Source organism: Oncorhynchus clarkii, chromosome 2 (genome assembly GCF_045791955.1).
Source record: "Oncorhynchus clarkii lewisi isolate Uvic-CL-2024 chromosome 2, UVic_Ocla_1.0, whole genome shotgun sequence".
Taxonomy (NCBI): Eukaryota; Metazoa; Chordata; class Actinopteri; order Salmoniformes; family Salmonidae; genus Oncorhynchus; species Oncorhynchus clarkii.
In genome coordinates, this window is record NC_092148.1 from 22,243,213 (window position 1) to 22,270,182 (window position 26,970).

The 26,970-nt window shown below is 42.1% G+C and overlaps 1 protein-coding gene across 1 annotated transcript; it reads left to right on the plus strand.

Moving 5' to 3' along the window:
- The first annotated feature begins 1,221 nt into the window (after positions 1-1,221).
- Positions 1,222-19,694, plus strand: LOC139380327 (Golgi-associated kinase 1B-like). Its single transcript, XM_071122935.1, has 5 exons — positions 1,222-1,569; positions 11,895-13,379; positions 17,797-17,919; positions 18,597-18,700; positions 19,108-19,694. Exons 1-5 carry the CDS (start codon positions 1,567-1,569, stop codon positions 19,310-19,312), a joined length of 1,920 nt encoding a protein of 639 aa, XP_070979036.1. The 5' UTR covers positions 1,222-1,566; the 3' UTR covers positions 19,313-19,694.
- The last annotated feature ends 7,276 nt before the right edge of the window (positions 19,695-26,970 follow it).

The following is a 26,970-nucleotide window of genomic DNA, read 5'->3' on the forward strand; positions in this document are numbered from 1 at the left end:
TCTTTATTACATATTTTGCTGGATGGCATGGCATTATCGGTTATGTGATCATCTACCTCCAAGATTTTGCATGTTTCTCGTCTGATGTACTATATCAGCAAATCCTTGTCATACAGTCATTTTTTTGTTGGTTGAATGTTCCATATTAACAATAAACTGAACATCACCTATGATGTTATCATCTCCAGACTCCAGCTAGTTATATCGGTTTCCTCCCTCTTTACCTTACTTAGCCTACTTCCCGCTGTAGCCTTTGGGTATGTGTTCTGATTCTCCACAATTGCATGCACTTGTACTTTCCCCTTCAGAACGGTGGAGAATTGGGATGCATTTTCCTTTTTTTCTGCAATCTTTATGGCCAAGGACTTCCCCCTTCCTTTTTTCTTCCTTTTTGACTGCAATTCAATATGCTCTCGGTCAGGAGCTACCAGAAGGGGGCAGTCCTTGGCCATAAAGATTTACTAGCGAGCCAAGAATTGACATCCTTTGTCTGTTGTGTTTTAATCCGTTCATGGTTGAAAAAGCACCTCATCTTCAGAGAAATGTAACAGTTTGTTCTTCATCTCTGAAGAGGATAGAACCATATGGACCAGTTTCCCAGACACAGATCAAGCCTAGTGCTAGACTACAAATCACTTTCAATGGAGATTAGGTCTATCCATTGAGCATGTTTTTTAGTCCAAGACTAGGCCTAATATTTGTCCCCAAAAATATCTCTATGTGTTATTAGTTAAGATTATAGACCTAATTGGTAAGGGGTATCTGTTAGATCTGTCCCCTGTGACTCCAATGCCAGTGGATGGATAGTGAGCCTAGTACTTTACAATTCAGGCACACTTCAAAGTGGATACAAAGCAACATTAATTCGTTTTTATGGGTCTGGTTCTTATCATTTATTGCTCTCATCCATCAAGGCTATGTGCGTGTCTGTTATTTAAATTAGGCTTCGTGACTCATTTAAAAACGTGCTCTGCAATTGCAAGGCGCCTGTTTCCAATATATGGACAGCTAGACCACGCAAGCGCTGCGCGGGCAGGCCGACAGCTCTCAAGCGCATTTTTAGAGTCTACCAAATACCCATCTAGTCTCAGAAAGAGGACTTTTACTGTGAAATAAACTTTCCAAAACGCACGGGTCCCTCGGGAGTGAGGGCTGCTTTTGATATGCCTTTGCTCCACTTTGCGCTAAAGCAAAACTGTAGGTTGGGATTTCTTCTGGAGAAGTAGGCTACCACAAAAGTTTGAAGCCACTGAAACGTACTGGAGACTGCTTAAGTATTGTGATTTGCGAGATGTATTGTTACCTTTATTAATGCCAAGGTACCCTACAATAATGACAACCGCAATGTAGCCTGTAGATGGAGATGAAGCATAGCTCAAAAGTGTATATGGAAAAAGCATTGTGGAGGGGCTTGGAGACTTTATGCACGCTGCATCTTCAGAACCAATGCTGTCCAGTCTTCAATACAGTTTGTGTAACCATATCTACATGGCGTCACTGGACGTGTTTGCACTATAGTAAAGGCTGTAAACGTTCCTTGTGGAATGCACCCGGGTGGGGAAAACGATGGTAAGTGTGGTTCATGTTTCCTTAAATCAGAATTCTCCTTTTGCTGCCCGATAGCACAATTTCAAACTTTTGTTTTGGCTATGCATTCACGTGAAGGTGCTGAATTTGCATACTCTTGCTGCAATTATGTTTATTCTGTTCTCGATAAAGTTGCAGAATAGCGAACTTCCAAACTGTTTGGCTAAAACAGCTAAATCAATTCTATCTGTAGGCTACACTATCGCCGAAATGATTATGTGCCTTTATTTCATGTGATACGGAATTGTAATCCAATTTAGCCTGAAGGAAAATAAGCAAGAAAGTGGTCAGCTCAGAGCATTTGTTATTGCTCATATTTTGACACACCAGCATTAAGAGCTGACTGACTTCCACTATCCATTCTGTCTGTTGTGCACTGACTCCTGGTCGTTTGTGAAGTGTCATTACTTATGGTAAAAGTATCAGTAGAATGAGTGGAGAAACTAGAAGTAATAAACGTTAATATTCTGATTATCTTGCATGTTGAGAAAGCATGAGAATGTATGATATTAATCTGATAGAAAATTATATGTTCATGCCTTACAAATATTCAAGTTGATAGTAAACCCACTCACAGAAAACGTTTTAGTCAAAACACTCTTTCAACTGGGTGATCAGGAATCAAGTCTCCCAGTTCCACCAGCCAGTTCCTGCAGTCTCATATTTTCTTAATTGATTCCATACATGTAGAAAGGAGACCCTGGTTTGAACAGCACCGTGGAATCCAAGAATAACTCCAACTTCTCATTTATTGGACCTGTTAGTTATTGTGTTCTTTTTATATTTTGAGGAGCACTACTTCACTCCTGGCAACAACAAAAAAAGTGTTTGGCACCTTAGACTGTATTTGAATAGTGATCAGCTCCATCTGCATGCAATGTTTCTGTGCTCAGCCAGCTCAAGTGAGGTAGAGAGAGGCATCTTTTCTCTTCAAACACAAGCATGCACTGACTACACCCTCAACCTCAAGTCTGCCTCAAGTCATTCAAGGGGCCCCATTGGAATTCACTGCTGTGCTCAGGCACACAAAAAAACGCAAACCCCACAGCATATTGGTTAGACACAGGGCAGTGTGAGTGCCGTCCATCCATGGTTGTATTCTCAGCTGGGATTTCAGTTCCTGGGTTTGCTTTGAAAGTGAAAGCAGCACCGTAACTTTGTGCACTTAAAGGGAAGGCCAACCGTTGTCAAACAGCATATTCCAGGCAGTAGGTCTCGACGCAGAGCTGTCCAAATAATCCCATGGTTCCTGTCTCAGACAGGATGGAGTGCTTGTCTCAATGCATTATGAATGACCCATGTAATATTGGCTTCCAAGTAAATCTGTTAGGAGGACAGGACTCCACACCACTGCAGTTCAGGGGGGCAAAACAACGCCCTCTTAACACTTAACATTAGGTTTCCCTTATGCCATAGACTAAAGATAAGGTTAAGTACTTAAAATGATTGAATTGTGATGAAAAGACTGGAGTCAAATACAGTTTCATATTAGTCCTAAACAGGTTCTACAGTAGGCCTACCTATGGATCTCTTTATATGTTCTAGTAGGACTGCGTGAAGTAGGCAAAATTACCATCCAAACACTGGCGTCTGAACTTTTGTAACTCACACACTTTTCATCTGTTTTTTTGTGTGTGTGTGTGTGTGTGTGTGTGTGTGTGTGATCAGTAGAACCTATACACATACACTTTCATAGGTTTCAGTGTGCACTGTGCAGGAATTCTACCTCGTGAGCTGGCATATTCACTAGGAAGTAAGGAACATGTCATAACAGCTCTGAGATCTGGCTACAAGCTCCTGTTTTATGAGGCCTGATGGGTTTGGAGCGACTTTACATCTCCCAGTCCCAGAGAGCATTAGGGGAAAGATGGCTCCTGGTAAAAGGTTGGTGGTTAGATTAGTCCGGTGATGTGGCTGCAGGACTGTGTGTGATACTAAGGTTTCCAGAGTGTATTTATTGATGAAAAAAACAGGTTGGTCCAACTGGGGACCAGGAAAAACGCTGACGGGTTGTAGATTGCTTATAATCTCAGTAATCCACATAGAAAATACATTTGCAGGAGGGGAGAGGAGATGATGGGAGGGGAGGAGAAGTCTGGCAGGAGGTTTCTATCACCAAATAGCGGTGAATTTGCTTGGTAAATCAAGCTTTTGTCTTGTGTTTTTGCATTCTGATGATGAAAGAATGTAATGTTGCTTATTCTGGGCCAATGTTCCACCAAAAATGTAATCCTTCTTTCTAACATCCTTCTTCTGAAGTTCCTCTCTTGCCATGGTGTGTCAGATTAAAAGCAGACCTTCTTAAATGTGCTCACACACTGCAGCCATATGGTTAGAACATTCTTTCTCAGGGGATTCATGTTTTTCATAGCTGTAACTAAGGCCTGGCGTTTATAACATATATCACTAGGCATCATTCCTTAATTTACTAACATGCGTGATTGGTGGAAGCATGACAATTAAATCAAATTGTTTAGACTAGGCTTTTTTGTGAAAGGTTTAGATTATTTCAATTTGCAACAATTGAAAGGGCAAACATGCTCTCAAGTCGGTCCCATTATTTATCTCCGTGCAGGCAGGGTCTGGCCCGGGGCCTATAAAGGGCGCTGCAAAGAGCAGCGCCTCACTGACTACTATTAAGGCTCCTGATTAACGTGTCTGTGTCTGTGTGAGTGTGTGTGCGTGTGTAATAAATCACATATGTATTCAGCCGGCTAAATGCATCAACGGTGTGCCCCATGGGAAGTCAGTTGTCAGTATTCATTTACATGCATAGAATACAATGTTATCAGCAGCTAGCCACACTGCCACAGGACAGTCAATTGACCTTAAGCAGTTTATACTGCAGGTGGGTGATATCAATTTGTAATTCAAAATCACACTAGGACATGCTGCTCTCATACATCATTTGAATAACTGAAATATTTTACATTAAGTGCAAATAAATGCACAAAAGTGTCCTGCTCAAATTGCCATTGTTCTTTGGGTATATCTTGACAAGTAACTGACTGATGACCTCACTATAGGCTACACTGATCCTCTTGTCTTGTAGGCTTTACCTTGTAGATTTTCCTCTTGACACAGTGGCAGTATAGCCTTTGGGAATGTTTGGATCATGACTCTCCTGTATCTCACACATCCATCCATACAGTACTGCACATACAGTTTGCCTGTCACACTTAAGGATGTTTTCCTCTGTCATTCAGAAAACCTTCGGTGACTTGACTACTGTGATAACAGGATCTTAACAGTGATTCAGAGCTCTCCCCACCTATCTCTCCAGGCAGGCCCTGCTCTGCTCGCTGCTCGGGAGTGTGTGTGTGTGTGTGTGTGTGTGTGTGTGTGTGTGTGTGTGTGTGTGTGTGTGTGTGTGTGTGTGTGTGTGTGTGTGTGTGTGTGTGTGTGTGTGTGTGTGTGTGTGTGTGTAGAATATGTATAGTGGTCTCTATTTGTCTATTTTGTGTCTGTGTTTACTTGATATAACCAGCACTGGGCTGACTTCTTCAGTCTCACACTGAGTGAATCATTTACTGCAGCAGATCGGCTGTTGTCACACTCCTTTACTGAGTACTGACGCCTCTGCCATAACAAAGAGGTGTTGCTGATCATATACACGCATGCACACACACACACACACATGCACACAGACACGTATACACACAGGCACACACACACTCATACACACACAAACACACGCTCACAGGACAGGCTAAGCAGCAGATGGTTGCCCCACTTCTCCTCTTCCCCTCTCTATCTCCCCATCTCTCTTTCACTCTCTCACTCTATCTGTCCTCTCTTTCTCTCACACACCTGCAGAGTTCCCTTTGTAGATTAACATCATCAAGTCATTACACTGAAGGTCTCTCTGTGTGCGGCGAAGAAGGACACCTGTATCAGCCTGGCTGTCACTCAGAGAGAGGCTCAGTTAAAGAGGACAATAAAAGCACTGTTGTTCGGTTTGGGCCCCTATCTCACCACTCTTTCTCCCAGGTCCCGGGGTATAAAGCAGAATATAGACCTATGACTAGCCCATTATGAGAATGGCTCTCTGTGGTATAGTAAGAGACCAGTGGAAAGGAGGATATTGCTGATGCTGACTGGGGAGGAGAATGATGAGCATCAGTTTACATTTTAGTCTATGGGACGAGCAGGTTTCTTTTCCCATGGGATGGGGTCGTTGCAGTGAAATATGCATCATCAGGTATTGTCAAGGTCACTTGGAACTCACCATTGCTATAAATCTAGAGAGAGCGAGAGAGAGTGTTTGTGTGTGTGTGTGTGTGTGTGTGTTGCCAGTAAGACTACTTTAATCCAGCCTAGGGCGTAATGTGCATTACTACTTCCACTCTAGTACACTTTCAAAACACCACTTCCTCTCTCTCTCACTCTCCCTCATGAATCTGTGTTCAACCAACCACACAGTTTATTCCTTTCCTTTCAGTATAGCCATCTTGCATAATGTTTTGCTCCGTGACACTTCCGGTCAGTGTGATCTCTCAGGCAGCAGAGATGTGGTGACTGATTCAATTAAGGTCTTCCCCAGTCTGATATCAGTGGAGAGATCTCATGCTGCCTTTTCTATGCCATCATGTCATATTACTGTCAGATGATGGACTTTGTTCTCCCTCACCACTCACCAGTCAACACTACAGCAGAATTGTTTGTTGTGATGTTCTGTGTGGTTTTACAAAGCAGTCTGTGGATTTATTGCATTCTTTGTTAACCTTTTCGTTGTATGCGGTTTATTGAAAGGGAGGTTCTCGCTTATTTTTCTCTTTCAAAGTTACCTCAGCGCTGGGCTAAATGGTCATGTGAGACATACATTTTCCCTCTGACTAGAACATCTATTTAATGCACACAATAATACTCTACATGAACATAGAAGCAATTCATTTCATGTTAGAAAATGTTAATACCCCCTAAACCTCCTGGGCCCATACAGACAGACAGACACACATTTTCAGTTTTACACAATTTCACACATACAATTCATACATGCCCATTAACTGAGTAATATTCTGTGTGTAGTCACAGTGTATCCGTTCTGCCATGGTAGAATGGCGAGATAATTTACTCCTTTGTTCTGCCATGCAGGAGTTTCATTCGTAATGGGTGATTAACTGCAACGTATCAGCAGGAAAGAGAGAGAGCCTCCCTCCACATGCTAGTGTACGTGGTTATGCTAATAGAGCTGCAGCCCAGTGCTTTTCCAGAGTATGACTGTGACAGTCCCTAAAGCCTGACCACCAAGCCAGTCTGTTCTCCTCCCACTGAACAAGACTACTTCAGGAGCTCTTTTCAGATGCTATTCTCTGTGTAATATTAGTGCTATTCGTCGACAGTATTCACCCTCGCCCTTTCTCCCTCTCCCCTCCCACTCTCTATCCCTACCTCCACCTTTCTCTCTTCCACCCTTCCTCTCCTCCTCCCCCTCTCTATCCCTACCTCCCCCTTTCTCTCTTCCACCCTTCCTCTCCTCTTTCACCTCCTCCCCCTCTATCCCTACCTCCACCTTTCTTTTTTCCACCCTTCCTCTCCTCTTTCTCCTCCTCCCCCTCTCCGCTAAACACAGAAAATAATGAGACAGATTTTCTCCTAATCTTCTTTGAATCATGTAAAGCATTTGTTGCATGTCTCAGCATTCCTGCAAACCTGTCCTCAAGCGTTCCGTCTACTAAAGGAGAAGAGATGTAAAAAGAATGGACCAGAAGGTAACAGCATCAGACACCTGGCCTGCTGAAACGAGTGGGAGGCTACAGCCTATTAGGAGTCCAGCCTCGCGGTTATCATAGCTGGCATTAGACTGACATGGAACACAGACAAATGCTGAACAAATATTGGTAAAGATCACTGCAAGAAAGGTAATTGACGAGGATGACTCCACTCAATAAAGTTAAGCTACTGTATACTTTCTGTATTCTTCTAGTGTTCTTTGTGTTACATAGGTGCTAAGATGTGTTGTGTGGCCATGAAACAGATCATATAGCATGTGAGTTGAAAACCATTCAACTGAAGCCATGCAATACAACAATAACTTTGTGTCAAATTCAAACTATTTTGTTTTTGTGATGATTAAAATTCCTATCAAACGTGACACCAAGGCATTTGTCTTGTTTTTCTGTGCTGTGGTTTGGTGTTGACCTGTGTATCATACCCCCTTGAAGTGCATGTCTGCTATAGAGAAGTGCTAAAGCCACAAAAAAATCAACAAGATGTCTTCATGTTGACACAGTCGCACAGGCACACAGACACAACAGTCGCACAGGCACACAGACACAACAGTCGCACAGGCACACAGACACACAGACACACAAGGTGCTACATGCCTGACCACTAATTAGAGCCGGTTGGTCAAACCACTGGGAAAACAAACTGATCTGATACTTGGCTTACATCCCAAATGACACCCTATTCCCTATGTAGTGCACTACTTTTGTGCAGGGTTTGGAAAGGCTCAAGACAGGGTGCAGCTGTGTCACTTCCACAAAATTCCAGGATGTTGGAACATGTATAATGTGTTCTTGGAGAGCAGGTTTCATCAGCGAGTGTGAGTGAGTCTTCTGGCTTTGCCAGGTGGAGGCTGGTGCAGTGCGTCACTGAAGTGAGGGTGTTGGACCGCGGCACAGTGAAGCTTCATCCACCCACCGCCAAAGAATATCTCTGCTGCTCAGGAGTTTATTACAATTTACAGTACAGTATAGGTGCAGGACATATCTTATGCAAATTAATCCATAGAGATACAACCTATGGACACTTCTTTAGATGTGAGAGGATTGGACAGGTGCAAGCAATTTGGCGGGAATTTCACCTGGTCTATCAGAGGGCAAGATGGAGCTACCACCATATTCTGGTGGTATACTATATTCTACCTATCCAACTATCTCAGATCTACACATATGCCTGGGGGTTAGGTGTTGATTTTTTTGCGTCCTATGAGTCAGCTGGGTAAGTAGTAGATCTTATTCAGACAGGGATCTCCACAGACATCTAAAAGCCCATCAGGACCCCTGACTCAGTCAGAACTACTGGCATGACATTCTTTCAGAAGAGCATAAGGAAATCCATTCACAGGTGGGGTATGTGAAAGCTGTAAAACTGTCGTCAGCCACCGACTGGGAAAATATCTCATGGGTTTGAAACATTCCTTCCGTCGAATTCCCTCAGAGAGAAAGAGAGGAGAGAGGAGAGAGGGAGGAGGAGAGAACAGGAGAGAGGCAGGCAGAGGGACAGCTGATGTAGGTTGTCTTTCTGAGAGATGACTGCTTTCCCCTACTATTGGTTATATAAACAGTAGAGTTGCATTGTGGGCCCGTAAAGCTGATCCTTGATGGCAGTTTCTGGCTGTCACTCAGAGAGTGGCTTGGTTAAAGAGGAGAATATTCAAATTTTCATCTAAATGTAACTCAGACAAAATAGAAAAGATTAGAAACAAAAACATGGAAGAAGCTAAGTTATATTCATAATAATACTGTATGTACAGTTGAATTCGGAAGTTTACGTACACCTTAGCCAAATACATTTATACTCAGTTTTTAATAATTCCTGACATTTAATCCTAGTAAAAATGCCCTGTCTTAGGTCAGTTAGTGAAATGTGAAATGTCAGAATAATAGTAGAGATAATAATTTATTCAGCTTTTATTTCTTTCATCACATTCCCAGTGGGTCAGAAGTTTACATACACTCAATTAGTATTTGGTAGCAACTGTTCCATGGGATTGAGGTCAGGGCTTTGTGATGGCCACTCCTATACCTTGACTTTGTTGTCCTTCCACAAATTTGGAAGTATGCTTGGGGTCATTGTACATTTGGGAGACCCATTTGCGACCAAGCTTTAACTTTCTGACTGATGTCTTGAGATATTGCTTCAATATATCCACATAATTATCCTCCTCATGATGCCATCTATTTTGTGAAGTGCACCAGTCCCTCCTGCAGCAAAGCACATGCAGCGACCCCCGTGCTTCACTGTTGGGACAGTGTTCTTTGGCTTGCAAGCCTCCCCCTTTTTCTTCCAAACATAACGATGGTCATTATGGCCAAACAGTTCTATTTTTGTTTCATCAGACCAGAGGACATTTCTCCAAAAGGTACGATTTTTGTCCCCATGTGCAGTTGCAAACCGTAGTCTGGATTTTTTAATGGCGGTTTTGGAGCAGTGGCTTCTTCCTTGCTGAGCGGCCTTTCAGGTTGTGTCGATATAGGACTCGTTTTACTGTGGATATAGATACTTTTGTACCTGTTTCCTCCATCATCTTCACAAGGTCCTTTGCTGTTGTTCTGGGATTGATTTGCACTTTTCGCACCAAAGTATGTTCATCTCTAGAAGAACGTGTCTCCTTCCTGAGCGGTATGGCGGCTGCGTGGTCCCATGGTGTTTATACTTGCGTACTATTGTTTGTACAGATGAACGTGGTACCTTCAGGTGTTTGGAAATTGCTCTCAAGGATGAACCAGACTTATGGAGGTCTACCATTTTTTTTCTGAGGTCTTGGCTGATTTCTTTTCGTTTTCCCATGATGTCAAGCAAAGAGGCACTCAGTTTGAAGGTAGGCCCTGAAATACATCCACAGGTATACCTCCAATTGACCCAAATTGACTTTGTGGAGTTGTTGAAAAACGAGTTTTAATGACTCCAACCTAAGTGTATGTAAACCTCTGACTTCAACTGTATGTGAAGATCGAATGGAACCATAATATTTAGTCTTTATTATTTTATTAGGATCCCCATTAGCTGTTGCCAAGGCAGCAGATACTCTTCCTGGGGTCCAAACAGAAATGAAACATTACATAATTCAAAACATCATATAAATTTACTTTGTTCCATTATTACATTACAAATTTACAATACTATATTATATTACTGAGAATAATGTGTTGTTGCTTGTGTGTGTGTGAGTGTGTGTGTGTGTTCAAAGTCAGCGTAGTGCCATGAGGTGTTGTTTTTTGGGTGATTTTATTTCTGATTTTATTGCTTGGTTTAACTGAGGTGGAAGAGAGTTCCATGTAGTCATGGCTCTATAGCTCTACACCATAGCCTCTATAGCTCTACACCATAGCCTCTATAGCTATACCATAGCCTCTATAGCGCTATAACATAGCCTCTATAGTGCTATACCATAGGCTCTATAGCTATACCATAGTCTCTATAGCTCTATACCATAGCCTCTATAGCGCTATACCATAGCCTCTATAGCTCTGTACCATAGTCTCTATATCTCTGTACCATAGCCTCTATAGCTATACCATAGCCTCTATAGCTATACCATAGCCTCTATAGCGCTATACCATAGCCTCTATAGCTTTGTACCATAGCCTCTATAGCTCTGTACCATAGCCTCTATAGCTCTATACCATAGCCTCTATAGCTCTATACCATAGCCTCTATAGCTCTATACCATAGCTTCTATAGCTCTATACCATAGCCTCTATAGCTCTATACCATAGCCTCTATAGCTCTATACAATAGCCTAATCCTTTCATTGATAGGTGATTCAGATAAATAACTGCCTCTGGATTTACCATAGGTTTGAATAACATTGAGAAGATATTCCATAGAGATCCATCTGAATGGATTCATCTCTATGGCATACATACTCTATATGCGATGGAGACTTTATGGAATGGGACAGGTTTGTATTTAGGCCTATGCCACAGAAAAGTAATTCATCATCACAGAGGCTGTAGTAGAAGTAAGCCATCCAGAATCTGTCTGTGTCCCAAATGGCACCCTATTCCCTATGGGCCTTGGTCAAAAGGAGTCCACTATATACCATTTGGCACGCAGTATCTGTCAGCACATTCTGGATGGTCTGGCGTGCAGAAGGGAATGCTACAATATCTATGTGTGTGCCATAATATTTGTCTCAGCTCAGTAACTGTAACTTTCCTACAGTATAAGCAGAGGAAAGCCCAGCTAATGGCTGAAAAAGGCTTTATTTACACTTGTCTGAGTGTAAACGAGATACATGTGGATCAACTCTCAATCTCTTTCTCTCTCACCTTAGTGTTTTAACAGAATAACTTACCAAATCTATATATTTTTTTGAAACACAGGTTGTTTCATTTTTTTGTTTACCCTCGTCCTTCAGTCTGTGTACTGATATTTGCATTTCTCTGAGAGATTTAAGTTTCCTCTTCTGTAAACACATACTGTAATCTGAGCTGTTCAGTTCAAGTGACCGACCAATTTAGAGAGTAAATATATTTTATTTATAGCTCTGCTCCATTATAATCATGGCTTTTTGGTGGTTTGCTCCCAACTACAGACCTAACTTTCTCTTTGTTTCCTGTTTCCCATGCATGCAGGCCTTAAGAATGTGGTCCAAGATCTGCTGCAAGAGGTGGGCAGTGTGGGCCTTCCTCCTCCTCTTTACCCTGTCTGTGGTGGTAATCAACACCCTCCCCTTCCCCCACTCTGAGACACGCAGGCTGCCCTCACGAGGCCTGAGCTCTGCTGGAGCTGAGGGGTATAGAGCGAGGGCAAGACCCAGGGAAAGGGCCACATTGGCCCCTCACCACCACCACCATCTTCCTCTACCCCTCAACGGTCACAGTGGAGGTTGGAAGCAGAATGACAAAATCAAAGAGTCCTCCAAGCATCACCTGGTGAAGGACCAGCCCAAACTGGATAGGAGAGCAGCTAGCATGACAGGTGAGAGAACTCACAGCAACTACAAGAAGAATGGTAAAACTAAGGGCATCGCCTCCAAAAGGAAAGAGAAGAAAGAGATTCCACCAAGTTCTATTAGAGACAAACAACATGATACCCCGCCATTGACAGTCAATGCTGTGCTAATAAGGCATGATGGAAGCCATCTAACCAACTGCAGTGGTTCAGAGCTCTCCACCCAACCACCACCTCTTCCCAGACAAGAGAACGTCCACCCAGCCGTGCCTCAAACTGTAGCTCGTAGCCATAGCCTCCCTTCTACTGCAGACCTCGGCCTGTCTGACTCTGAGCACAAATGTACTCCAGATGAACAGAGACAGGACCAGGGGCACACCGGGCAGGCAGGGAAGGCAGGGAGGAAGAACTTAACCAAGCAGCAGGCTGTGAAAAAGGTCCCCAGACAACTCAGGAAACGTGACAGACAGCCTTCGTGGCGTAAAGAGACCCGGCCCACAGCGGAAACAGCAGCAGCGGCAGAGAAAGGGAGTGAGGGGGGGTCCCATTGGTGTAAGATGTCAGCTGGAGAGAGGGAGTTTCCAGACACTGACACGCGGAGAATAAGGACTGAGGACACTGACTCTGTGCCATGGCTCAGCAAGGATGACATTCACAAGATGGAGTTCCTCTCGAGCAGTGAGGTTGTCAGTAAGGCCAGGGTCCCAGCCCATGGACAGGTCCTCCATGTAGGGCTGGGTGCCCCTCATCATCCCCCTTCTCTTGGGGCTCCATTGGCTGACCACAGTGGGCACTGCCAACAGGGTCTGTGTGCCCTGATCAAACGTCCAGACGACTGGTTCGAAGTCTTCGCTTTCCATTTAGACCGTGTTCTCGGCTTGAACAGGAGTCTGCCCACAGTGCTCAGGGACTTCCACAGTGACATCCTGCCTTATAAATACACCAGAGGGGCAGCCAGACCCGTGGTGTGGTGGGACCCAGGCATCCAGCACCTGGCTGATGATGACAATGACCAGAACTCGTTCCCTCTCACCTGGCCCCAGTACCAGAGCCTGCTGAGGGCCAGGTGTGGCAGTGGCAGCGGTGTGGCCCTCAACGAGACCCCCTGTGTGGGGGTTCACCATGCGGAGTGGGGGCGCCTGGCACTCTTTGACTTCCTCCTACAGGTACACTGTATAGAACAACTGATAACGCTGTATCCTCCAATCACACTTGTTAAACCCTTTTATTTAACTTATTAATAGCATTGATTTGAACTTTTAAGAGATACATTGGCTAGAGTAAAGAGATCAGAAAAACTGATAGGTAGTGAATATGTGACTGTTAGATTTTATATGGCTCCTAATGTCAGGCATTCTAACCCGATCTTAATTCCTAACCGTATCCCTAACCTTATCCATAACCTTAACTCATTTTTATCCTGATGTGCCACTCAAACATACACATCCAAACTGATAGCGTTCTATATCCTTTCAATCACACCATGTGAAGACAACCTATGGAAATAATGCATAGACTGGAGTTCTGATTGAAATCTCACCTCACCTTGAGAGATGTAAGTTCTGTAAAGTTGTTATTCCAGTACGCTGTATAAACTGACAGTTAGCTAGTGATTCACTTAACGTCACTATGGAGGGCCCAGTTGATAAGGACTCATGAGGTCAGGCAGCCTGAAAAAAGTCATGGTGCTATGGGCCCTGGTCAAAAGTAGTGCACTACAAAGGAAATAGTTTGCCATTTGGGATTCAGCTCTTGTTTTGCATTTATATTAAAGAACATTCTCACTGGATGAAATCCACCACCCTCGTCTAATAGTAGGCTGGCAGTCCTTGATAATGAGCCTATTTGAGCACTGGATTATCATCTGAAGAACTCTACTCACTAAACTGCCTTAGATTAAAAGATGCCGGCCAATGAAAAGAGTGTGACTTTCTCTGTCTGGAGCGATAAATGTACTTGATTATCAGATAATTATGTTTTTTCATGGTGAGTGCATCCCGTCAGCTTACTAGCCATGCAAAATAATAAGTCATTATCATTCTTCCTACTAGATGAATGAACATTATCATTCTCCCTACTACAGTAGATTCATGTATCAGCGCAGTTCCATAAAAAATCAACACAATGTTTGTCTCTAATTTAGCTTCAAACTCGTTTATGATCTGCCAGTGATTTATAATGAAGTTGGAGATCTTTATTGTGTAAGAAATGATGGCTCATGGTCCTTGTAAGAGCCAGATGGAGGATCATTTTGTGTGTGTGTGTGTGTAAAGCTGAGACATCCTGAGAGGATGTAATTAATATGGGATTGATAAAGCCAGCTCTGCCACAGTCCCACTCTAAATGGAGTAGTATGTCAGTCTAACTCTGCATGGGGAATATCTAAGCTCCCGTTAGGGAATGAGAGGTGGCAATGAAGCCAACAACCCAATGATGTTTATTGCAAGTAAGATAGAGTTGGTACGTATGGTATAGACAGAGTACAATGTGCAATATTTGATACACACAAACACACACACACCAGTCTCGGTCTTCATCAGGCCTCTAAAGACCCAATGTCTGGCCCCTGGCAGTGTGAAGTCAAAGTCAGGGTTGCCATGGTGATGCTTGGCAATCACGGATGCCTAAGTCCACATTAGGAAGGACTGAGAGGAAAGTGATAGCAGCTGCTCCTCTCGCTATCTGTCTCTATAGCCAAAAGAAAGTCAATTTCTTTGTTTAGAAAACCCCCCCAGAAGAAATAAAGAGTGTGCTGGTGCGCTCTGATGGGTGAAAACTACAAGGCCATGGAGACTTAGTATTAGGTGCTCTTTGAAAAGGGTGGTCTATGACTGGCAGAAAAATTATGGGGATGAAGGACACCACATAGTAAACAAAGCATTTAGAAAAAATGTCATGGTGCTTACATTTTCTATCCATTACTTTGTTACTGCAGGGTGAACAGTCATCGTTACATAGCCAATACAGATTGGGGGCAGAATACATATTGTTTCAGAAAATAATAACTCACAATGAGAAGGAAAAGAGGCCGAGCAAACAAAAACTATTGGAAAATGTCTCTAAAAGAAATGAGTCACAAATTGCGTTCTTTGATTGTGTTCAATCTATATTCTCTCACTTTGGAGGCTATTATAGCGTTTTATCCATGCTACCCATTCTATTAAAAATAGAAAACTATCAATAGAACAGCCAGCCACTGAACCAACTCAGCTGTACAAAAATCTGATTAAGATAATTAAAGACGGCCTTTTCTCTGTGAGATGGAATGGAATTGAACTGTGGGGGGAGATAATAGTGGCTGAATACAAAATGGAACCCTATTTCCTAAATAGTGCACTAGATTTGACTGGCTCTGATCAAAAGTAGTGCACTATATAGGGAATAGAGTGCCATTTGGGATGCGGGGAGCCACTGTATGAATAATACATGAGTAGTCTCTTTGCAGAAGTCAATACTTGTAACATGGCCAACTGTTAATAGCATTGTATTGATTGTATTGATTCAGTGGAATTGCTGACTGGGACCCTGTAACACTTGTTCCTACCTGCTCATTTAACACATCTAATGGCTCTGATGTGGAACCTAACACCAATTAGCAAGGGGAACAGTGTGAAGGACACACAGTCACACACGCACTTCGCCTGGGGAGTACAGAGGAGACAGAGGACCTTGCGCCAAGTGTCCTTGTTGTTGGTCATTGCCTTGGATGCTTTGAATTTCCATTGTAGGCTAAGAAGGCTACTGATATATTGCTATGAATTAGTTGTGAGTAGGCTTGTTGTTTTACTTGTGATGTTATTGTGTGTGATATAGACCTTAATAGCATGTCCTGTTTCCCAGAGACTTGGTGATGGTGTAATACTGTATGTCAACACTGGAACTGTATCCAGGAGACTCTTGTACTCTGTCCCTACGCAAATGAGTGTATTCTAGTGTAAAGGTGAAATGTAGTAGGGATGTGAGAACTCCTGAAGGCGCTAAAGAAGTGAAGCGAAATGGTGTGGTGTGAGTTTTACCACAGAGAGGCCCAGACAGCCCTGGGGGCATATCTCACCTTGGTAACACTCAGAGGAGTGTGGCAATGCCTTCACTTCTCAGTTTAACAACAAGGATGACATTGCTCCCTTCCTCCCCTGATAGTTGTTTTTTTCTGCGGTATAATGAGGAAGAGAATGGTACCACAGGTATTGATGTTGCGTCATTATATTTAGGGATTTTTTGGTGTGAATATGCAACAAAAAAAAACAACTGCTGTGAATACATACATGCATGAACAAATGCAAAATGATGGGTGTTAACTTTGAAAAAAGAGCTTCCTTTTAACAGTGATTATTGAAGTTGGTGAAGTGGAGAGAAGTCAGCCTGAAGTTAGAATAGATATACATTTAAAGTACACTTAAATGTTTGGCTTTACTATAGCATTCTTGTTCATAGAATTGGACTTAATGCAATAAATGAGGTGGCAAAAGAAGCAGTCTTACTGCTTTCGCTAGCTTGCTCTGGTTTGCCCTCACTGCAGGTGATTGACCTATAATGACTGATCCACCTCTTTACTGTAGTCAAAGTTCCCGCAGGGGTCTGTCTCACACAAGTAACTACCTCCTCACCCCCACCCCCCCACTCCTGCTCTCACCATTCCACTCCTCCTCTCACCTCCATCTCGCTCCTGCTCTCACCTCCCTCTCGCTCCTGCTCTCATGCCAAAGGCTTAAGCTGTAACTGTCACTATCTCTACCAACACTTAGGCCTTACTTGGATGCATTTGGATTTCTGTCAACAAAATGATCAATGACTGCATAGCAAACAAGCGGTAAGAGTTATTTGCTATGGTTGATGATTTCAGAAAGTAAATACATGTTCTACTTGTTTCTTGTAGTCACCCTTGATTTTCCTCTTGGAAAGCTGTTCTGAAGTTCTTTATAAAGAAAGGACCGAAGAGATCCTATAAATCAGGAGCTCCCAACCTTTTTTTACCAGGCCCCCTTTTTCACATGTAAAACATTAATTTGTTTCATTTGCGGGACCTAGGAAAATGGTGTTGTTTTGAAGCTAATTTCCTGCAATTCTAGGTTTTTTAATGATAATAATCATAATAATGGATAAAGAAAATTAAGTCTAAACCGTTATCAAATATGTTTTATTATGATAATTTATATAAACACTCAATTAAATTATTCACATTCTATTTTGCAGAAAGTGAATAGATCAATTGACAGCCACAGAGTCAGATTGTATAAGATTACTTCCCAAGCAAAGTCTAAAACAACACATAGTCCAATTTCTTTCACTCCTCAACTTTAGAAGGTTGTAGCTCAGCTTCTGAATGTCATAGAGACCAATCAAATATAATCCCATGTGCATTAGAGCTGTATCTTCCTTGAGTGTTATACCGCTTGTTTCTAGCCTAAAGAATCACAGATTTATGTGTTGTTTTAGATCGGTATACAATCAGGAATTGTAAAAACAAAAACAATTGTGAACCCCTGCGATAAATCACAGTTCTGTATGTACAGTAATTCTATGGAAAAGTCATTGTTGATGATCAATCCCAAGTCATCCATGTTCTTCCATCCCCCCGTGCAGGTCAATGATCGTCTGGACCGGTACTGCTGCGGTTTCCAGCCTGACCCAGCAGAACCATGTGTGGAGAACCTGCTACATACCAAGTGCAGGAACTCAAAGGATCTAGTGCTGGTGCACATCCTGGTAACTATCATATCGCACCCAAGAAAACATCATATGGACATAATGTATGGGCCATTCTGGCTCAGACAAGGCTTACTTACTTACTTGGACATAATGTAAAATAATAGCCTGAAGGAGGTGTATGAGGAGGCTTGTCTAAATAATCTAATTGGACAATGTAAACAGACCTCTACATTTATTCATATTATTACTACTATCCAGACCTTTTCTTCTTAACAAAGAGAATTCCGATGTTGGACAAAGATGATCACTATTCTTTTACAACTGCTCTGTGGAAAAATGACTCCCTCTTTCCACTTATATTAAGCACATTACGCTTTATTATTTCAGCTGTTGTAGAAAGGATTAGGAGTTGACTTTGTATCTATATACTGGATTCTTGACCTAGCTCACTGTAATATAGTGTATCTTGTGATGTGCATATCATTCTTAGTCTATCTTCTTGATGTGCAGTATAATACCTGCCAAACTGTGTATGTGACCAATAAACTTTGGTCACTGATTTATAGTGTGATATATAGTGAGAGGTGTAAAAAAGTAATATCTAGCTTAAAGTTAGTCTCCCGTGCCTTCATCTCATCTCATAATTACTATATTAATATCTATCAAAGAGATACAGTTAGTGTTGATGATACTTTATGCTAAACTATACTGTCTGTCTATGTTTTTTTCTACAGGTGAGGAGGGTAGAGCCTACCAGACTGGTGTTTATAGACAATGCAGGCAGGCCAAATCATCCCCATGACAACCTCAACTTCCGCTTAGTAGAGGGCATCGATGAGTGAGTACAAACATCTATAATCCAATCTCTATTCAAAGACAGACAGGATCATGGAAATAGGCTTAGTCTGCCAGAACTCCGGGCAAAAGTATTGCACTATATAGGGAATTGGGTGCCATTTAGGAAGCACCTTAGTGTACAGAAGCTCAGTTGAACCCTACATCAACCCCACATCACACAGCCTTAATGTGTGTTTCCTAAATCCAGTGAAGCGAGTGGGCGGATCTTCATAACTCTAGCTATGCATTGTTGTTATTTCTTTCTGAATTCTTCAGAGAGGAAGTATAACTGTTGGTAGATGAAACTAAAATAGGCCACATCATCACAATATGCTCAGTCAGTTGGGTTTGATATCCTTTGTCTGGTATTTGTCTGGATTTGACAGTCTTACTGTATTTTCCTGGCAGGTTTCCAGAGAGAGCTGTATCAGTTCTCCAGTCTGGCTGTTTGGAGAGCATGCTCCTGAGCTCCCTGTATATGGACAAGCAATTCTGGGAGAGCCGAGGGGGGGCACGTGGCCTGAAACCTCTCATCCACACTGTTGAGCAGAGAGGGAGGATTCTGCTGCAGCACATCCACGACAAGAGACTGAGACTGAACAGGGATCTGTGAATCCAATGGCCCATAAAGCACCCAGCAGTACATTCATTTCTTCCAGGCAGGTGGTGCCTGTGACAGACGTGGAAGCCTCCTCAAGGTCCCGGGCAGCCTAAAGACACAGGATGTGTCTCAAATGGCACCCTATTCCCTATATAGTGCACTACATATGACCACAGCCCTTCATTGTCTATAACACCCTACGGGCCCTGGTCAAAGGTAGTGCACTATATAGGGAAGAGGGTGCTCTTTGGGCCGCAGATACAGTATGCCTGTTCTATGCTGGTTGTGGTTCCCATCCATGTTGTATCCATACATCTTGTCAACATCCCTCAAGGCAAGCAAATTATGTTATTGTAATTGCACGGTCTTCTTCGCTGCCTGTTTATGAGGTGAGCAGATTTAACGATTGATGTAATGTCTGTTTTATGAGATAAGCATTCAGCTGTAATCTTAAAATGAAAGATTTTAGATCAATGAATAGCTTCTGAACTGGATCCAGGAGTCTTGTTGATAAGAAAATACCAAACCTTTTATAAGACTGTGCTCCTAAGGCAACGATGAGGAAACAAACTCAATTGGGTTAAGGAACAGTATTATTATTAATATTATTATTATTGCTGAACATTGGACTTATTGAATATGTTCCAGGACATTTAGACAATGATGACTACACACCAATTAATGAACAATGGACAATATATTGAAGTGACCTACAGACTGGGGCTACAGCACATTGCATTCCTATGGGCTAAACTGTTTAGGATAGATGGCCAGTCCCATAGACTTCTACAAAATTAACTTATTGAACATTTTTTCTATGTTTAAGGTTATTTCGACTATTGCTAATAATAATAATAATGAGGATATTTGACTGTTTAGGCTTGCATTTATGTTGTTATATTTAGCCTACTTATTGACTCAAGACATTTCAGCTTTTCATTTTTAATTAATTTGTAAAAAAAATAAAAAATCTAAAAACATTATTCCACTTTGACATTATGGGGTATTGTGTGTAGGCCAGTGACACAATCTCAATTTAATCCATTTTAAATTCAGGCTGTAACACAAACAGAAGGCGGAAGAAGTCAAGGGGTGTGAATACTTTCTGAAGGTACCTCTATTTTCTTCCATCAAGAACCTAGAAATTCGACATATAAGCTTGCCTGACCAAGCTCATTGTAACGGCTTTCTTCTATCTCCTCCTCGAACGAGGAGGTGTAGCAAGGATCGGACCAAAATGCAGCGTGTAGATTGCGATCCATGTTTAATGAACAAACGTAAACATGAATTAATACAAACACTACAAAACAAAAGAACGAAACGAAAACCGAAACAGCCTATACTTGTGTAAACTAACAAGGACACTAAGGACAATCACCCACGACAAACTCAAAGAATATGGCTGCCTAAATATGGTTCCCAATCAGAGACAACGATAAACACCTGCCTCTGATTGAGAACCACTCCAGACAGCCATAGACTTTGCTAGATCACCCCACTAGCTACAATCCCAATACATACACACCAAAACCCCAAGACAAAACACACCACACTACAAAAACCCCATGCCACACCCTGTCCTGACCCAATACATGAAGATAAACACAAAATACTTCGACCAGGGCGTGACACTCATACTTTACATTTCAGAATCTCCTTAAAGAAACACAAGAATTATTACAAAATTACTACACAATCCTACTTTCTGTAATCAGTTTGAAATTGAGCTAAATAAATGTATAATGATCAATAGAAATTTGGTTAATGACACCCAGATTCTATGGGATACCACCAAAGGTTTTATTAAAAATAATGCAACTGAATTTGCATCTGGGTTGAATGAAGATATCAGAATTGGAAATGTTGCTAACTGTGTTAGAGCGTTCTAAACAAACACTCTTTTCAGACCAGGTAGGTATTACTCTTTCCAAAGTTGACAGAATTGTATTTATTGATAAGACAGAGAGCAGAATAGCCATCCATCGAGTAAGACTCAACCATTACTTCCATGGTAATTGTCCTAGTTGTTTACTGACCAACAAACTACGCAGTAATGATCAATTAGCTGATATAGCAACTATTGAATCTGAAACAGAGGAATACCTATCAAAACCCAAATTAATCAATCAAAGATTCTCCTGCTTCTATAAATAACTGTACACTTCTGATTGTAAATCTACACCAAACCAGACTAAGGACTAGATTCAATCAGATCAAGCCTTAACCGGGGATAGCAGACACCTGCATAAATCAATGAGCAGCTGCTCTTGCGATCTTTGTCACGAAGCACACCTGCACCACTTGAGTTAGAAGTTCAAAATTTGTAGACTATATAAAAATAATTATGTTCAAATTGAAAAATCATTCAGCTAAATAAGGAAGATTTCTATCATCCTAATCGAGGTGTAGATTACATTTCAGCTTTTTTTTTTCTTTTTTTTTTTACAAGTGTTTGAACTTGTAAACAAGTCTGCATGGGATTTCTTTGTGCAGAAAATGAGAAGGTTTGCTTTAGGTATAATTCCACGAGCCACTTGTGGATGTGGCAGCTCCAATGCAGTTCCACCTCCGACGCCATCAAAAACAACCGCTTTGTGGATGTCGCTTAAAGCGGATCTGATTGAATAGAGCCTTTCTAAAATAATTAAGAACTCTTCTTCTCTTAACAGGGGAAGCCATTTGGGAGCCCAAATCTCTCTCAATGAACTCAAAAGGGCAATGGATAGCATGATAAAGGAAAATCACCTGGAGGGGACAATATACCTCCTGAGGTCTATTTAACATTTTGGAATCAATTAGGTCCACTATTGCTCAAAATTATTAATACAGGTGTTCACAAGAGTTCATTTAGGAGAGATGTGAACACAGCACAAATGTAGCTTTTATTTTTTTTTAAAGGATAGGATGCCACCAGTGTTCTCATTATCGCCCCCTATCTTTGATGAGCACAGATATTAAACTGTTTTTCAAAATGTTATTGTCTCGTCTCGAGACTTATTTACCCAAATTGATCCACACGGACTAAAGTGGGTTTGTTAAAAAGTGTTTATCTCTGTCGACTATTTATCTCTGTCGACTAATACATATCTTAGATGCTTAATCAGAAACAACAGCTATTTGGGCTGTATTATCTATTGATACAGAAAAAGCATTTGATCGAATAGAATTGTAATATCTATGGTCTGTTTTGGAACATATGGGAATTGGCTCCAATTGTTCAAATAATATATGCCAATCCCTCAGCTGTAGTTATAACAGGCGCTATCTGTTCTGCTTCGTTCAGAGTCACTAGAAGCAGCAAACAAGGCGATCCAATTCAAATGAATCTAACCAAATCAGCCCAACTGTCTCTCAAGGCCCTGATGGAGGACTCCCTCTCTACTTATGGAATCCCAATCATTTCCTATTTAAAATATTTGGGACTATATATATTTCCTTCTTTAGATTAAATAATTACCAGAAACTTTAACAGAATCTTCAAATCAATTCAATGTGACCTCAGTAGATGTAATAATATCCCAGTTGCTTTAACCAGCAGAAGATCTACTGTTAAAATGAATATATTGGCACGACTGAATTCATATAGTTCAATGCTTCCCATGGCTCCTTCTTCTGGCTATTGGGATACAATGTATAGTGTGGCTTTAAAAGATATATGACAAGGTAAACTATCCCGGATAAAATGTATACATTTACAAACAGGGAAGACGTAGGAGAACTATCTGTTTCAAAATGTCAAATGTTGTATTTTCAGGCTTGAGCATTTCGCCCCATCCTTAATTGGTTTAGACATGATTCTTCTGCCCCCTGGCTGAGTATAGGGATAAATAAACAATTTAAAATAAGCTTTGGTCCTGTTATTGTTCACACAATTTCTATTTGACATAAAATTGAAAACCAATGTAACTGGGAATCAAAATGGCATGCTCATACTTCAATATTCCTCAGTAATGCCTTGCAATCTGGAGGATGCCCTTTTGCATTACCACAATGGTCCAAATGTGGAAATCGTACCCTTATCGATGTAGTGGTTTGAGAACATTCCAAAATGTGAGAGATACATACACATTACCAAGCAACTTCTTTTTCTATAATATTTATAATTTCAGTCAGCTATGCTGGCCTATGGCGTCTCTTGGGAAACCCAACTACCGAAACAGCCAATGATGGGATTTATAAATAAATCATCTCCCAAAAAGACTATTTATAATATATAGACAACTTTTGGAAAGCTCATATTCTGAGCTAGTCATTAAAACAGTCTAGTCCACAGATCTAATTGAATCTTAACAACCCTTTAACTGGAACAGAATATATAACCTTCGCATCCCATAATCCAAACCATCAATTTATACATTTTAAATTTGTTCACAGGCTGTATTTAACACCAAGTAACCATTTTACAATTCAATTTGCCCCATCTCCCAACTATTCACTGTGTCACCTAAATTAGGTAGGAACATTCCTTCATGTGATGTGGGAGTTCCCTGCAGTTAAATGCTTCTGGGGCAAGGTTACAATATTCAATGCTTTCCATCTATTATGTTACTTAACGATGATAGTCCTTTGAGTCTCTCAATCAATCCCAGAAGATTACTGCTGGCAGGCAGCACTGCTGCGAAAAATAGTTGGCTCTAAGATGGCAACCACCTCACTCTTTCACATTTAACTAGTGGATTCAGTTACTTTTTTTCATTTCTCCTTTATTTTACCAGGTAAGTTGACTGAGAACACATTCTCATTTGCAGCAACGACCTGGGGAATAGATACAGGGGAGAGGGATGAATGAGCCAATTGTAAACTGGGGATTATTAGGTGACCGTGAGGGTTTGAGGGCCAGATTGGGAATTAGCCAGGACACCAGTGTTAATACCCCTACTCTTACGATACATGCTATGGGATCTTTAATGACCTCAGAGAGTCAGGACACCCGTTTAACGTCCCATCCGAAAGACGGCACCCTACACAGGGCAGTGTCCCCAATCACTGCCCTGGGGCATTGGGATATTTCTTTAGACCAGAGGAAAGAGTGCCTCCTACTGGCCCTCCAACACCACTTCCAGCAGCATCTGGTCTCCCATCCAGGAACTGACCAGGACCAACCCTGTTTAGCTTCAGAAGCAAGCCAGCAGTGGTATGCAGGGTGGTATGCTGCTGGTATTAGAAGTTATAACATTAGAATTATCACCGGCGAGAATGAATGATGATTGTCAAGCAACAATTGAGGCCTGGACAAATATACTTGATTCTGTAAAGAACAATCTCAGCTAATGCCCCACACATACAAACCAATGTAACTTTCTTTGCATTCAGGCCCATGGGGAAGGGGTGGTACAGGGGGGTCTCTGGTAGTTTTGGGGGTGAGTGCAATAAGCAACCCCGGTTACTGGGTGGGATGGGAAGTGGTTGGAGGCATGCTTTCTTTGGGTGGGGGTTGGGGTGGGAAGCATGGTTTCCAGCCGGGAAGAGAGGATTAGGGCGGGTGGATGGATGGGGACCAGAGCATGTGAGGGGAGTTGAGCGTTTGGAAATCCCACTCATGGAGCAGTGCCTTTGAGTTCATTTTTAGAATTCATTTTTATAAACATGAGTTTGGCCACTCTGGGGCTTCAGGCTCATGCGATGGTGCCTGGAGAGCCGGGCCCACAGCGGAGAATATCCTCTCCACACTTGTAGAGCCACTGGGGATGCTAATCACCCTTTTGGCCACTCTTGCCAGACTATGCAGAGATGCAGAGTTTGTATTTATTTTTCTAAAGGTTTTTAGGCAAAATAACCTAATCAAAACAAAACCTCCTTGAACGTGGGAATATGCCAGGCCTATTGGGCCAAAATCAAATATGGCCTATTGTATAGATAATAGAATGAAAATGAAAAAAATGTTTAAGAGATCTGATCTTTAGTTTATAAATACTTTGCTACAATGACACACTTTCTACAATTTGGGTGACTGGAGTCTTCGGCAATTTTTTGGGCCTTCCTCTGACACCGCCTAGTATATAGGTCCTGGATGGCAGGAAGCTTGGCCCCAGTGATGTACTGGGCCGTACTCACTACCCTCTGCAGCGCCTTACAGTTGGATGCTGAGCAGTTGCCATACCAGGCGGTGATGCAATAGGTCAGAATGCTCTCGATGGTGCACCTGTAGAACTTTTTGAGGATCTGGGGACACATGCCAGATCTTTTCAGTCTCCTGAGGGGGAAAAGGTGTTGTCGTGCCCTTCTTCATGACTGGCTTGGTGTGTTTGGACCATGATAGTTTGTTGGCAATGTGGACACCAAGGAACATGCAACTCTTGACCGGCTCCACGACAGCCCCGTTGATGTGAATCAAATCAAATCAAATCAAGTGGATTTATATAGCCCTTCTTACATCAGCTGATATCTCAAAGTGCTGTACAGAAACCCAGCCTAAAACCCCAAACAGCAAGCAATGCAGGTGTAGAAGCGCTGGGACGTGTTCACATTGAGGGAGAGTTTGTTATCCTGGCACCACTCTGCCCGGTCTCTGACCTTCCTATAGGCTGTCTCGTGGTTGTCGCTAATCCGGCCTACCACTGTTGTGTTGTCAGCCAACTAAATGATGGTGTTGGAGTCGTGCTTGCCCACACAGTTATGGGTGAACAGGGAGTACAGGAGTGGACTAAGCTTGCACCCCTGAGGGGCCCCCATATTGAGGATCAGCATGGCAGATGTGTTGTTGCCTACCGTTATCACATAGGGGCGGCCCGTCAGGAAGTCCAGGATCCAGTTGCAGAGGGGGGTGTTTAGTCCCAGGGTCCTTAGGTTAGTGATGAGCTTTGTGGGCACGATGGTGTTGAATGGTGAGCTGTAGTCAATGAACAGCATTCTCACATAGGTGTTCCTTTTATCCAGGTGGGAAAGGGCAGTGTGGAGTGCGATTGAGATTGCACAATGATGATTTAGTGTCCACAACTAAAGAATCATTGTGGAATCTCAATTGCACTCTAGTCTACTCTCTTCTTTAGTTGTGGAAACTAAATCATCGCACTCCCCCTTTTGCTCTTGGTCCTCATCTTGTAAGTCACCTTGATTTAGCACCTGTGTGTTTTATTTGTTTCTTTATGAAAATATTAAGCGAACTCTATGACAGTAGCTAAGGCAAGGGGCTATAGCAGCATACAAGTAGACTACAAATGCATGCTGGGCCGGGTTTGCCCTCAGCTCCTGAAGTGAGCGCTACTGGAATGCTACTGGATCAAACTTGGAGCGGGTGAGAAGGCCAAAGCTCCAGCCTTTGGGAATCTCACTCCATGCTACAGTCAAATTGGGCACGCTCAGCTCCAACTCTGCTTCCCTCGTATATCTGATGGGGACTGAGGTGGGAATCGGTCGGGGTTATCTTTGTGTGCTTTTATTTTGTTTTTGTACCTGTAACTCTCTTTTGAAAAGCAAAATTACCAAACCAAATTGTGCTCCTTGACAATTGATCCTTTGTACACTTTACTGTATATGATTTGAAGGGAAAAAACGAGTTTGTTTGGGCAGGAATTCACTTGTGTCTGCAAGTATGAATATGTTGATAAATCTCTTCGCAATAAAGCGTTTCCTTGGAGTTATGCCAATGACGGTATATAATGGACTAAGCCATCGATCATGTGACGCCATTCATTCGTTTATGAAGACTCAATGGCAAACTGAAGCCAAAT